Source organism: Larus michahellis, chromosome 7 (genome assembly GCF_964199755.1).
Source record: "Larus michahellis chromosome 7, bLarMic1.1, whole genome shotgun sequence".
In the NCBI taxonomy this organism is placed as follows: Eukaryota; Metazoa; Chordata; class Aves; order Charadriiformes; family Laridae; genus Larus; species Larus michahellis.
Window position 1 is genome coordinate 35,546,117 of NC_133902.1, and position 14,998 is coordinate 35,561,114.

Consider the following 14,998-nt stretch of genomic DNA (forward strand, 5'->3'; position numbering starts at 1 on the left):
GAGCTTCCGTGGAGGGAGAAGGTGGATTGTCTCTCAACTTCTGCTGTGAATGTTTGAAATGAAATCAAATCAGTGCACCAAATCTGAATGGATGCTTTTCTCTGTCTTCAGTGTTCCTTACACTGGGATTTAAAAATGAAATACCTGAAAGTGAAAGGGTGTTTCTCCTTCTGGAGTCCATAGCATAACCTGGCTGAAAGAGATACCATGCTGGCTTTCTTGCTCCCTGGCTGGCTTCAGTGCCTTTGCTACCGCAAGTGAAATACAGAACTGGAGAATAAATTTTACAGGTTTCCTTGAGAACTAAATAGAGAATATTGAGACTGGTAAAAAACTGTTTTATTTATGATGAAATTGTCTGTATGAAATTGTCTGTGCTGTGGATCTGAAGCAAGGTTGCACTTATGCCTTTATTTAAACTGATTGGGTTGGAGTTTTTGATTTAAGTCATGCACAGCTACAGGATCAAGTGCATAAGTGTGCGCAGCACATAAGTGTGCCTGTCCATCTCTTTGGTAACAAAAACATTGGGTGTAATGGCCTATAATATTAATCTGTTCAACAGTTACCAACCATTCTGAATACTTTTCGAAGGAAGAGTTAAAGTGTAAGTAAGTGGTTAAAAAAAAAAAAGTAGGCAAGGTATTTCTGTTTGCTGATTAAAGGATTCGATAGCATGAATTGACTTAAATATCAGGCACAGTATCCTTTCACTTAAAATATAACAAGTAGTGGTAATAAAATACTAATCGTGTAGCTTTCAGAAACAGGGAAGAGTGTGGGTAGCGATAGTGAGATGTCCTCTTTAACTGAAGAGGGAGATTGCACGAGTAAACTGTGAAGTGTACATTATACTTCAGTCCTCCTTCAGTGCTGCTGTTTCAGGTGATTATTCATGTTTGCCTGGGCACTTCATGTTTTGCCGGGCATCGCAAAGGTGATCCGTTTGGAGAGCTGAGACCGTTCACTACTAGATAACTTTCCCTGAGCTGTAACTTGTGTTTTGAATGGATGGCTTTATCGAGTGCCAGTAATCTCACCTGCTCAAAGTAAGAGCGGTGTTTCAGAAGAAAGAGTACGCAGGTGGTGCGGTCATTGCTTGGGATGGTGTCCAGGCAGGGGCTCAGGGACACTTTGCTGCCTCTCTCGGCTGTTAGGGGTCACTGGCGTGAGGCTTTCCAACAAATACTGCGATATTACAGGGGAATTTTAAAGAGATGTTGGTATTGCTTCTGTCCCAGTTAGTTGGGAGCCCTTCCGGGCAGTTATTGATTTCTTAATCTTACTGTTTAATTACTTTTTTTAATGTTCTGCTTTTGATCAGGCACAAACAAATCTATCTACTAGAAATGAATATGGGAATGCAGGTCTTTGGACTGTGTTTTATGACTCCGTAGTCATCTAATTCACTAAGTGTTTGCGTGAGTGTTTGCCCTCTAACAAAATTAACATCCTGCTGAAACTAACGTAGCTCTTAAGTAGAGGTTTTTATGTACGGCTAAGAGTTTGAATGAAGCAAGGTCATTGTTGTTCTTCTGGGATAGCACTAAGATGATATAATGGAGATGTCTTAGTTCTGCACAGTAACGGGAACTGAATGGTAGGATCTTTTGGACAGTAGGCTGCCTTGGGTTTCTTTCAGTGCTGATCTTGATGATGTTGATATTCACATCTTCATAGAAGGAGGCAAACTGAGCTTTGCATTCACAAAGTGATTCATTTTCCTGGTGTGAAGGATGCAGTTCGTTCTGTCTCCAAATAAATATATTTGCTGTCTAAGGACTAAGTATATATTTGAAAATTCCTGGTTATGTATGTTAACAATTTCATTAAAAAAATATTTTAAAAATTCATCCATCTGTCAGAACTTTTTTGGATTAAAATTATTTTTATTCATTCTAAGGAAAAGAGGCCTTGAGTGTAAAAAGAAATCCTTTTGTTAAGTAGCAGGGTTCTTCATCATTTATTAGCTTGACAGGATCCAGAAGTTATTAATCTTAGCTTAACCTTCTGGATTTATAACAAGCTGTGGTGTGAAATTCACATGGTTTCCACAGTAAAATTTATCTGGTTTCTCCTATGTTGAGACAATAACTTGTGTTTACTAAAGCATATCTTTTAAAAATACCACTTGTGCGCTAATAATTTTACAATCTGTGGCTAGCGGTGGCTTCTAAATAGTAAGATTAGAATTTCTTTTGTCCCTAATGTGTTTGATTCAGTGCCTAAACCCTGCCAGGCACAGTGCAGGGATGAACTGTGTTTAGCTTTCTCATCAATCTTCTAAACTGTGTAACTTGTAACTTGTATTATTTGTTATACGCATTTTAACGGTGTTTAATGTTACTTTTGCTACTTGGCAAGAACAACTTGCTGAGCAGTTCTGTGTTTTCTGTATCAGTATCAACAATTTTACTGTTTCCGTCTCATAAAAGATGAATACCTTGTTATGATTCCGTATGTACACAGTAAAAATTTCTGTCTTTTGCCCTTGACTCTTTGGCCATGGTTTTCTTAACGTGCTCTTGCTTCTCTTTTTGTTATTGCTGTGTTTGGCTTCTGGTCATATATCTGTTTTGCATTTCCTCTGTTCTTTGTAAATTCATGTTTTTTTCCTCAAAATTATTTTTCTGAAGTCAGAGTGGGTATTTCTTACTATTTTGAAATGGGTCTATCCTGTCTTAATTGTTATAGTTTTTAGAATAAACATTCTTACACACTTGTCGTCTGTCACTAATAGAAAAGTATGAATTCTTTCTCTTAGTGGATTAGTCAGAATTGATTTAAGATAGGTTTTTCTTAAAAAGCTAGTGTGCATAAATATTAGTAGTATTCATTTGCATAGATGTGTTTGTGCTAGATCATATGTACACTTATAAATAAGCAAATGACTTTTTTTTGTGCCCCAATGTTTGATTTGTTCTCAAGAACTCAAATATTCTCATTAACAAGTTATCATTTGACCAGTCATGAACTTCGTTTTTATTATTAGCTTAAAAATCATCTTATTATAACTTGACTACAGTTTAAGAGAGACTGATTTTTCTGTTGAGATGGAAAGGAACCAGACTAGACTGGTCTTGTTCCAAAGGGACAATAAATAACGTTTCATGAAGTGCTTCTGCGTCGTGTCCTGTTGACTGATGCGAGGAGGTAGATTAATTTAAAGCACTTGGCCACCTTTTTTTTGATAAAAGGATAAAGGATAAGGTGAGGATACTTGAGACTATTTGGATGTCTTTCTTTGTCTATTTTGCAGATTTTTCTGTAAAGTTTATGGAGGGCAGATCCTGTAAGTGCAGCCCTTCGCATCTTTCCGTGTCCAGTTGTTGCCCACTGGTGCCTGTATGATAGTCCCAAGGAGTTTATCAGTTTATTTGCCTTTGTGCAAGACTTAGGGAGAGCAACTTTTGAGGAAGGTTCTTTTACTGGGGGAAACATAAGACTTCCGAGAGTGGTTTCTTCCTTCCCTTTCAGCCAAGTGGATCTAATCTTGCTTACTTACTGGACTGCTATATGGCCGTGCCATGTTTCTGGAGTAGCTGTTTTGCAGGATTTGGCGAAGAGATTGTGAAACTGCCCTCCAGCTGTAGCCTGGAGGTGAAGCATTAAGCTCCCCATGGGGAGCTTAATTTTGTAATTTTAAATTATATTTACAATATAAAATTTATAATTTTAAATTATAAATACTGACTTATACGAGTTGCTTTTTGGTAGTCTTGTTTCAATGCCCATTTTCCTGTGTCTGAGGCTACTGCCATGCAGAGCTGACACCATATGCTAGCGGATGTAAATGCACCAGGAAAATGTTAAGTACAGCTAATTACAGTTAATTCTGTCTTATTTGCGTGATTGCAGTTACCTGTCTAGGTAGTCTTTGTGGGAAAATGCAAAAGTTGCAAAAACTTCATAGGCCAGTGTAAATTAACTTTGTGTCAGCACTGCATGTTCTTGATTAGGGAGATGGCTGCTGCAGCTGCAGTCCATAACTGGTTTTTATCATACAGTGATGTGGAGTAAAACACTCGGTGCCTGCAAAAACTTAAGCAGATAAACCTTGGTTTTCAGATACATGGGGTGTGTTTTTTTTTTTCTTTTTTTTCCTAACTTAGGAATTTAAATACAATTAATGAACATGCTAATAAGAAAACCCTGTTACATGTAGCTCATTCTTCCTTTCTAGATTTCTGTCTTAATTCGTGTTTTTTGTTTATCTTTTATTTTTAACAGTTTAGAATTCAGCTAGAGTGATTACTAAAAATAGTAATGTATGTAACAAGGCATTTCCTTTTCCTGGGAAACTGTGATTCCCTTGCAAAATCAGAAACCCACATCTGTTTGAAGCATTGCAATTGGCAGATGGTGTGTTGGGGGGGGAGGGAAGAAGAGAGGAAGAAGGATTTGGGGGAATGTAGTCCAAAAAAAAAAAAAATTCACACTATATTAAAGAGGAGATGACTGATTTCCATGACTTACTACTTTTAACTATTTGGTGCACTTACAACACAAAAAAGTGTTTAAGGAATTGTTTTGAAACTTCTAAAATGTTACTTCTGAGCAAGTTGGAAACTGTCTTACATCAGCAGTATTTATTAAATTGATAGTTGTTTAAAAAATTGGATCCCTGAAATCACTAATTTCCTTACTGCTTTTCATGTTTGGAAGGGGGTGTCAAAGCACTAAAAAAAGTTTTCTGCTACCTTTCTTAGGTTTTTAGTACATACTCAAATGAAGACTACGATAGACGTAATGAAGAAGTTGACCCTGTGGCAGCCTCAGCTGAGTATGAACTTGAGAAAAGGGTGGAAAAAATGGAAGTGTTTCCTGTGGAAATTGAAAAAGGTGCAAATCAAATCCTGAATGTTTGAAAGAGACACTGTACACACAGAAGAAAACAACTTTAAATTGTATTTTCCCTGAATTTAGGTCTTGAATTTTTGAATGTGTGTTCAGGCTTCCATTTGTGGCTAGTTCTGTTGAATTTAGTGCATGTTAACTGGACAGGCCTCTCCTAAGTGCAAGTGGTCATACTAAATAGTGAGTCAGGAACGCTACATTACTGAGTGACAGATCTGCACCAAAATGTATACATTTCATAAATCTTGCTGTCTCCTCCAGATACCATGAAGCTTTGAATCTAACAGGCAATCACAGTTATAGAACAAAAAGGCTTCAAGTAGTATCTAGATAGAAAATACGTTGTTGTCTTTTTTCTTTTTTTTTTTCTTTTTTCTTTTTTTTTAAGTGAATTTTCATATCTCTTGTGTGGAAGGACTTGGAATGCTTTGAATCAGCTCACTACTGCTAAGTGTTACATCTTGTCTTATGCAGCTAACGTTAGATTTCTGAATCCCTTAGGTGACAGTGGTCTGGGCATCAGTATTATTGGAATGGGAGTTGGTGCTGATCAGGGACTGGAAAAACTAGGTATTTTCGTAAAAACGATAACAGATGGGGGAGCTGCTCAGAGGGATGGACGGTGAGTTTTTCATTGAATTGATTACGCTTTTTACAAATTTCTAACTGAGCCCAGTCATTTTCATTGGATATGCTGGATACTGTGAATAAAAGTACAGAAGCTGAATGCAGCTGAATAAATACTACTTTCCTGCTTTATATTAATTTTTTTAAAAACAGGTCTTGTTTAATGTAGGACGTTTTTGCAAAATAAGCATAGATCTGCTTGCAGCATATATGAGAAAAGCTTAGAATGTGCCCACGTGTAAAAGTGCCACAAAATCATGTTGTCGCCCCAGGACACCAATCATTGTGTAGATAGTATAAAAAATATAAAGACAAATACTGTGTAAATTTTCATTGGTGATCTGCATCGTAACTGAGGATCAGGAGATTGGTTTTAAGCAATGAATTTCTTAGGACTCAGAATTTCTCATTATAAATACTAGTGAGTTTTAAGTGATACTTGTCATGTCAAAAATCTATCAAGCCAAAATGTTTCTATTGAACTGGTAGCTAAGCTTTTATTTATTTTGCAGAATTCAAGTAAATGATCAGATTGTTGAGGTTGATGGCATAAGTCTAGTGGGAGTTACTCAGTTCTTTGCAGCCACTGTATTAAAAAACACCAAAGGCACAGTGAGGTACGTATGTTTTCTGTGAAATGATACTTTCTTTTTTGTCGTGTTTCATTAATGGAGAATACAAAACCGTAACCTGAAAGTTTTACAAAGGTGACGTGGAAGGTGACAATGTAGCAAACTAATTTCTTAAGCATATCTTAAGCTTTTTGCTGCAAGGTAATTTGTTTTTCTTCTGTAGGTTTCTGATTGGGAGAGAGAAGCCAGGGACTCAGAGTGAAGTAGCCCGCCTCATCAGTGAGACCTTAGAGCAAGAGAGATGCCTGTATGAGCAGCACTATGTTCATGATGATACAGAGCAGGTGAAACATCGTACATACTTACATATTCTGAAAAGTACATGATTACTGCTACATGCAGTAACTTCTGCAAATGGAGTAAATGTTTTTTGAATCAAGTTGAAGCAAAAAAAGTATAAAACAGGCAACTTGTTAAAAATGGAAAATACAAACCTCATACATTACTATTATCAAGACACATGATTATCTGAACTTGCTATACTTGCAATTTATCAATAATCCAAAAGATATTTTTTAAGTATCAGCTGTCTCTGATTGTTTTATGCATGGCTTAGCTCTCTTTTGCGGCACTTTGATGACAGTGTTTGCTTTAAAGGTTATCCTAGGTATAAGAAACTAAAAAGGAATAATAACTAGTTGAGAAAAGGTTTGCATCTGTTTGGATTCCTTGGTTGTGGGCTTTTGTTATTGCTGCTGCCATAATGCAGAATGTGTGTGTGTGTTACAGAATGTCATGATTTTCCTGTTTTGTCAGGACGATGACTATGATGACGATGACGATACATATGAGTCACATTTACATGGAAAATCTGTAGAAGTTTTTGATCTTCCTGAAAACGAAGATATAGGTTTATCACTGGATATGGATTCAGCACAGTCACTTCTTAAATTTAAAGAGGTGTGGTAGCAGTTTCTTAAATATTCTTTGTGATGCACTGGAGAGCACCTGAACTTCATAAGATTTGGATATAATCTCCTTCATGTCCCTCTCGTTGTGGTTTTGGGTTTGTTTTCCCAACATAGCCAATAAATCTGTCTGGTAAATGTCCCTTGAACTGTAGCTTTTCTGTAGTTTTCTGATCCCAGCTTCCCTATATGTACTTATATTAAATGGACCTTTGATTTAAATTAAATAAGTCTTTGGAAACGGGCATTGGAACCCAACACCACCTCCCTCCTTGTGCTGTTGAACATTGCATTAAATAGACATGATGCTTGTCTTAGTTCTTCTTTGGCCCATTGGACTTCACATTTATGTGCTGCATAGTAGAATGGCTTTAGCTGGGGGAGTGTTGTGGTCAGATGTTCTTTAAGAAGACAAGAAAAACACATCTGGGCCTCTTTGGCAGATTTAAGTCCCTGTCATTTTCACTCTGGAGGAGAAAATTATACTGCAAATAAACTGTTTTGTCAGATGCCATTTGTGCCTACATCAGCTTATTTTTATAAAGCATCAGTATTTTGCAGACCTCTTTTTGCTCTCTTGATAACATTGCATGTATTTTGCAGACCTCAGTTCGCTCTCTTGATAACATTGATGATGTCATTGAGGAAATTGAAATTTCAGGCTGTTGATCACTAGAGAACATTTATGGTTTTTCTAGGATAGAACACATAGCAGCAGGCTACAGCATCTTTTTATAAGCGCTATATTTACTTGGGATACAATTAAATTCTCAGCTAGGATCATTACTATGCTGTTATTAACATAATCTGAATAAAGGATAGTCATGGATTCATTTGCTTTAATGTGTGTTTGGTGCACTATGCCTTGCCAAAAAAAAATGAATAATCCCCCCAGGGTTGCAGATGGAAAGTGAGATACAAGAAATAACTAACAGTTGTCAAAAAAATGCACTTTTGTGCTTGTGTGTGTGCTGTTTTCTTAAGACGTGTTAACAATAATCTACATTTGGCTTAGGTGTAGTCTTTATCCATTTCTAATAATCCTATGAAGACTTGTGGTGTGAAATACGAGGCTTAATTTTAAAACAAAGCCAGCATGTTTATTGTTATTGTAAATGCTGATAAGTAAAAATATTTAGTACTGTTAAATTTTTACTTGATTCGGTGTACCAGTTGTCATCATAAGTGCATTGCTGCCTTTTCATTCTCCTGGCACATTGAAACATTATTTTAAGCTCCTCACTTTTCTTAATGAGTAGAAAACAATGTGAGAATTTACCTGTAGGTGGTCATGTATTGGTTTTTGTAGCAAATAGAATACCATGGAACTTTTTTCATTTTAATTTGAGTTCAGCTTTTTTTTTTAACAAAGGCTCATGGTAACTTCTCCTGTAGCTGACAAATAATTAAGTTGACTTTATGCTACTATAAAAATGGTTGGAGGAAGAAGGGGATCACGGACAACTACTTAAAACTAGCGTTTCAAGTGTAATTTTATGTGTGCTTATAGAATTTTTGTTTGTTTGTTTGTTTCAGCTACAGCTAAAACACGCAGTAACAATAGCTGAAGTGAATCAACTGAAGGAGAAAGTAAGTTTTCAAAGAATATTATTTTTTGGTGACGGTTATTTTGGGTTTTTTCTTTATTTCTACCTACAAATTTTACCAAGAATAGGCTGAATGCAGAAGGCAGAGATCTGTTTTAGGCCTTGGGCTCTGTGTACTCTGTGTTATGAAAGACAAGTATTCCTAAGCTGAAGAGCTGTCCTCAAATTCTAAAAACAAAAACAAAACCCCCAAAAAACGCCTCAACCATAAACTCCCCCCTGTGCCATTATAAAATTAATGCTTCAGTATTACTGCTTAGAGTAGAACTGAATATAATGGATTACTGTATGAAACAAGCTCCCAAACAAGTAAGAGAACATTTTCAGCAGACAGAACTTGTCTTACTTGAGTATAGATTTGGCACGTACAGTTAATGATTTGTGGCTGACTATCTGTTACCAGAAAGTTATTTCTGTTACCCTTTTTCCTCTGTTTCCCTCCTCAAAGTTCTGATGTGCTCTGGGGAGGTTTTTTGGTGAGGACTGGTTCTTTTTGCTGCTTTTTTACTCTGATGGAGATCTGCACGTGGCCTTTTTCTGGAAACATTTGTAGTAGGCGAGCAGCTTCTTTTACTCCATTGCCCTTCCGTGTTGCCTCGATGAGAAATGCGTACCCCAGGACAGGTTGCAGCACATTGCAGGGGGAGGGGATAGTGCTTCAGATTGCAATAACTTTTACTAATAGTACCTATTTTTCTTGTGCTCAGACCTCCAAGCGTAGAGGGGCAAGGCAGCCAAAACCAACTTTGTGTTCTTACGACAGTTCTGGTTTTAATTTCTGGCAGTGCTCCTCCTCCTTCCAGTATTTGTGAAATTTGGCCCAACTGGATTGCTACAAAGCTGTTAAAAATGTTGGCATTAGTACAACTTACTGCCCCATTTTTAATCGAGGAAATTCTTGGTCCTTTCAACATCTGTGTTCCATCAGCAGGTGATCTTGACTGGCTTCAAAAGCAGTGGTTTCCTCAGCGTAAATGATGTCCCCAAAAAAGGAGGCATGGACAAACCGAGCGGTGTCCTCCCTGCTTGCCCCTCCAGGACCTGGAGAACTTCACGTTAACAGTCTCTTTTATATTGTAGATGATGAAAAGCTGCAGGGCCCCCACCCCTTTCCTTTGTTGAGGAAGCGTTTGGTGTTTTTAGCCCCAGGAAAGCAAACCATGGGTATATCATCATTTATTAGGAAGACCGGTGCCTTATAAAGTACAAGAGAAAATCAACTGGTCTCATTAGCTTTATTCAAAAAGCTGTTGGTAACAAAGTAGTAGGACAGAGGGCTTGTCTTACACAGGTTAAGACTCTCTATCTCCAGTTGCCTTTGAAGGTAATCAAAATAGGCCTCTCCAGAGGTATTAAGAGATGGTGAGGTCTTGAACAAGTCAACGTAAGCTGACGTTAAAGATCTTACTCATTTTATCTCTTTAAAAAGAAGCAATATAAATGGGGAAGTAGTAAAAGACTCTTGGGTTTGAGTTCTAAACTTACTTGGAATAGCAAGGGTTGGAAGAGTTGATATGATTTCTTTAGAAGTTCAGTGTCTTGTTTTAATATTACTGATAAGTTTTTTATTTATTATTTAAATTATTTTATTTGCTATTCTCTGGTTAAACATGTATAAACAACTGGTTTTTTGTATTCCATCTTTTAGTTTAGATTAATTCTTTAAGTATTAATCTTTTCAGTTAAAAGTTGTTGAAGCAGAAAAAAATGAATGGAAACTGAGTCGAGCCCAACTTCAGCAAAACTTAGACGAAAGCAAAGAGAAAATTAAGAAGTTAGAGACCTACTGGTTAGAGGCACAGAGTTTATGCAAAACAGTAAATGAACATCTTAAAGAAACTCAAGAACAATGTGATGCCCTTGAAAAGAAATACAGCAAGGCCAAGAAATTGCTAAAAGATTACCAACAAAAGTAAGTACCCCAAAATACCAGGTCTCTTTCTTGCTTGTATGTTTTTTACATTATGGAGAAAGCTGACAACCATGCCTAGGGTTAGGATTTGCTTAACACACTTTTTATTTATCAGAGTTTAGGGAAGCCGTGGGCTATACATGCTAAATTCTTTCATACATTAAGTCACCAGCTTCTTTAAAGGTTCTCCAAAAATTTTGCCGCTGCTGCTTTTGATTCGAAGCTTAGGGGAAAAATTTAATATTTTAATAACAAATTTTTAAAACAACTGTAATGTGTCTATACTTTTGGAAGGACTACTTGAAATTCGGCATGAGTTATTTGGCAATACCTTTTGCTGTTTGTGAAAAACCCTCTAGCTTTGACCAACTTAAATGTTCCAGAGGGGGTACGCATCAAAGGATATACAATAAGAGCTAGATACGTGTGATTTGGTATCTTGTAGGGGGAGTAAAAGGAATTCTGAGAAAAATTAAGAGTTTGGGATATGTATCTAGAACATCAGAATGGCAGCATGAAAACAGTAGGTTCAATCTGTTAACAGGTTTGGATTTTTTTGTAGAGGTAATACTGCTTATTAGATATGCCTGTGTAAGACTTGAACACTGTTGTTGTGTGTTTGTGTCTATTTGGTCTGTGTTTTTTCCTCTTAGCTAAATAAGAGCTAATTGCAAAATACTTGTAGAAGTGTCTTGATAATACCGAAAACAACTGTTGCTTTTGATAGTCACTGTAAGCATGTAATTCTCTTGTCCCCAATTTCTCCACTTACTACTTATTTTTAAAGGTAGTTTGCATGATCTTTTGCTCTGTAGTCTACATCCAGAAATGTTACTTTTCACAGTGCATTTTTGCGCAGTTTGGTGAGCGTTTTTAAAGGTCTCCTTTCCCCTTTCCTCCCAAGCTTATCCACATGGAAGTTCAAAAGTACGTTAAGATGACTGCTGACATGCTAGTTGCCATTTCCTCGCTGCTTAGCAAATTCCCATTGCTCCTTTTGACTGTCCCTGAAGCTTTTGCGTTTTGTGTAGGTGTTCTACACTTATTTTCTGGTTTTGTACGTTATTCCATCTGACTTGCAGGAAAAAGCAGCTTTTATTTTTGCTTCCTTCTTGTAATCATTGTTTCTTTTTGTAAAACCCAGCCATTGCAATTTGAACCAAGTGGAAACTTGAAATGCAATTTATTTTCCTACAAAGAATTCTACCATAGATTTAGGAAGGAAAATACTGTGTGTGCATGTATCTTTGTGGAAGAGAGTAAGATGTAATGTTCGATTCGTGCACTCTTTAAATGTATACGCAACTTGCTTGCCACCTTTAAAGGTAAAGAGATGGTTGTAGCTTTGTAGAAAAAGTGTTGCAACGCATCCTTTCTCAGCCCAGAGTAAATTATACTGTCATGTGTATTTTCTTTTGAAGAAAGTAGAAGCATACAAATACATAGGTCATTTTGTGATGCTACAAGATTAATGAATCAGTTACACCTTACAGACTGATTTTTTTTCAATGTTTACTATCAGAATGCTTTTTAGTAAATGCAGCTGTGCATATTTCTATTTTATGTATTTTTCTACACTTCTATATATTACTTTTTCATATATATGTATATGTTTCTTTCACCAGAGAAACAGAATTTATGAAAAAAGAGGAGGATCATTCAAGGCTACTTGAAGAAAGAGACCAGAAATACGCAGAACAGCTGAAAATATATCAGGAAAAAGTAAAGCAGTATTATATTTTGAAATACAACTCTCTGAGAATGCAGAAGTTTATCTCACTTCTGAATTTTAATTCTTGCAGATTTCAGAGCTTGAAAGTAAGTTAAAAGTATATGAGAGAATGCCGTATATGTTTGGAGGTGACAGTTTATTGGAAGATGGCTGTCAAAATCCAGGCCAATATAATGAACAGTCAAAGATAAGAGAAGGAAATGAAAAAGAATCAATAGAAGAAAGACTAAATTCTTCAGATAAGTTAATTTCTGGTAAGTAGATTGTAGGCTCTTTGATTTGCATTTAACACAAATTAGGAGGAGTTATATGTGTACTGTTTTTTTTGTTGTTAAAAGAAGTGTTTGCTGTTTCCTACTGACTGGGTAAATGTTTGACCTGAACCAGTGTGGATGTTTTTGTTTAGGTCCCCCAACATTTTCAGTATTGTAGTATTCTTAAATGCTGGGGGAAGGAGGGGATAGATGGAGAGAGATCCATCTTCACTGTCCCTCAGATTCTCTATTAGCGAAACTGATAAAGTTAGTGGGACTAAAACACTGGGATATGTCAATGAAAATCCTATTGATTTTAAGCTATGATTTACACAAAAATGTGCCATGATTTTTTTTTTTGGTCTTGTAATTTTATGCCCAGAATACTATAAAATATCAGATGGTGGCTCAAATGAGAAACGTATTTTAAAAAGATTTGGTAGATGCTTAGGTGCTTTGTAAAGAGTTTCTATCTTAAAGAACAAGGATAGGAAGGTACATTTGGGGCACAAATTCTCATGTATTTGAGAATAAAGTTCAGGTTTTAAGCCGTGGTAACAAATATATCTTGAAGGATTTTTTTTTTTTAATTGAAGAAATTGGGTAGAAATGTATTTCAAATTAATTAGAATTGCTATCATAATATGTTAAAATATTGTAGTATTATATAAACCAGTATTTTCATATTGTAATGATTAACAGGTAGAATAATTGTGATTTAACTTCTGAATATTTTTCTTGACAGTGGGTTGGAGAATTTGCCTACCAGTTGTTGTGTTGTTTGGTTTTAAGTAGTACATATTTGTTGCAGATTTTGATGCTTTTGTTGGGGATACTCCAAGATTAGACACCAGTGCCCACAAAGCAAAAGCTCAGCTTGCTTTGAAAGTAAAACGCCAGCCACCTTCTCGATCAAAGCTGAAGGAATCTCTAGGGGCTGGACAACAGACTGCAAATCTACAGGTACTAATATCAGTAGATAATTATGCATTTGTGAGCCTGAACGCATGTTTGGTTTTAGCTGTATTTGCAATTGTAAGTGTTGTCCATGCTTCATTCAAATGCCAAAGCACTATATTTTTATGCTGTATCAAGTGAAAAACCCTGTTTGGGTTCATATTGCATACGTGATCTCAGTTAATTTGAAGTTAGCAAAGAAGTATGCAAGCTTGTCGTGTTCTACTTACTGAAAGATTTTGATACAGTGACAGTGGTATGTTATGAGATATGCTTATCTATCTTCTAATTTCTTCATCTGAAACAAGTTAGTTACCAAACCTCTTCAAAAACTAAACACTTCTGAAATGCTTCATTATTCCATGAATAGTCATTTAAGTCCACAAAAAGTATACCAGTAAAATGTTCTAGCACGTTTCTGGAAAATGGTTGTAGAATTGAGGTGTATGTAGTCGGTATATGAGAGAGCCTGTCATAGAGGGAGAAGGCTGAACTACTTCAGTTAGACTGAAACGTGATTGCGTTGGATTGAAATGGTCAAGATGTACCAGAATGCTTCTGACTCGGCTAAAGAAAGATGATTCGGGATGTGTAGAAGGATCTGTATGGGATGGAAAAAGGACAGCCTATAAAATCGGCTTCATGTGATTTAGATGATGTCTACAAGAGATTAAGTTAAAATTTTCTGAACTCAGTAAGTTTGTGTGTAGCATCGCATATCCTTGCATCCTTCTAAAAGATTAGATAGCAAATGATTATATGTCATACTTACCATCAAATAACTTCTGAATTTGTTGAAGGATGACGATTCAGAAGACACCGTTCTCAGCAGAGAACTTTCCACTGTGTACCTAACCAAGACCTTAGAAACAAGTGAAAAATTAACTCTCCCGCGCCTGGATGACATAGATCGAAAGAGTGAAAAGCTTGAACAAACAGAAAGCACAGAAAGTCCTCTAGAGTCAAGTCCTTCTGCTTCCACACACTCTTCTCCAGTACACAAACCAAGCAACGAAAATAGCACAACCACCACTTGTTCACCTCCTCCTGAAGAGATGGCTCCAAATTCTCCTCAAGGGTATCCCAAGAATGTTAAGCAAAAAGAAGCAAAAGGGAAAGGGAAAGAGGCCAAGGGTAAGGCTTACGGGTTTACTGTTATTTTAATCCTTTGGAGTTTAAGTATTACGGATTGTAGATATAAATGAATATTGAACAATAAGGGGAAAACGAGTTGACTACAAAACTAACTACCTGTTCTGAAACCACTTGTTAACTCTTCAGGAAAGTTTGAAGTTAGCAAAAAGCTGTGCAAGTTCATTGTATTCTATTTTTACTCAGTGAAAGATTTTGATACAACAGTAGTATGTTCTGAAATAGGCTCATCTATCTTTTAATTCCTTCATCTGCAACAAGTTAGTTACCAAATTTCTGCAAAAACTCAACATTTCTAAAATAATTTATGGCGCCAAGGATCCAAAAGGTGCCTGCAGAATAAATGCTGCTTCAATTAGA

General features: G+C 36.4%; 1 protein-coding gene across 4 annotated transcripts in view; it reads left to right on the forward strand.

Moving 5' to 3' along the window:
- The window catches only part of LOC141746166 (neurabin-1-like), a 42,063-nt gene that overhangs the window by 8,921 nt on the left and 18,144 nt on the right, over positions 1–14,998 (forward strand). For all 4 annotated transcript variants that reach the window (XM_074594116.1, XM_074594118.1, XM_074594117.1 and 1 more), the window contains exons 3-13: positions 4,710–4,842; positions 5,359–5,479; positions 5,997–6,101; positions 6,280–6,400; positions 6,873–7,016; positions 8,561–8,614; positions 10,314–10,543; positions 12,169–12,265; positions 12,346–12,529; positions 13,341–13,492; positions 14,287–14,620. In XM_074594116.1, the coding sequence (XP_074450217.1) occupies positions 4,710–4,842; positions 5,359–5,479; positions 5,997–6,101; positions 6,280–6,400; positions 6,873–7,016; positions 8,561–8,614; positions 10,314–10,543; positions 12,169–12,265; positions 12,346–12,529; positions 13,341–13,492; positions 14,287–14,620 (1,675 nt within the window). The remainder of the gene's footprint in view (positions 1–4,709; positions 4,843–5,358; positions 5,480–5,996; positions 6,102–6,279; positions 6,401–6,872; positions 7,017–8,560; positions 8,615–10,313; positions 10,544–12,168; positions 12,266–12,345; positions 12,530–13,340; positions 13,493–14,286; positions 14,621–14,998) is intronic.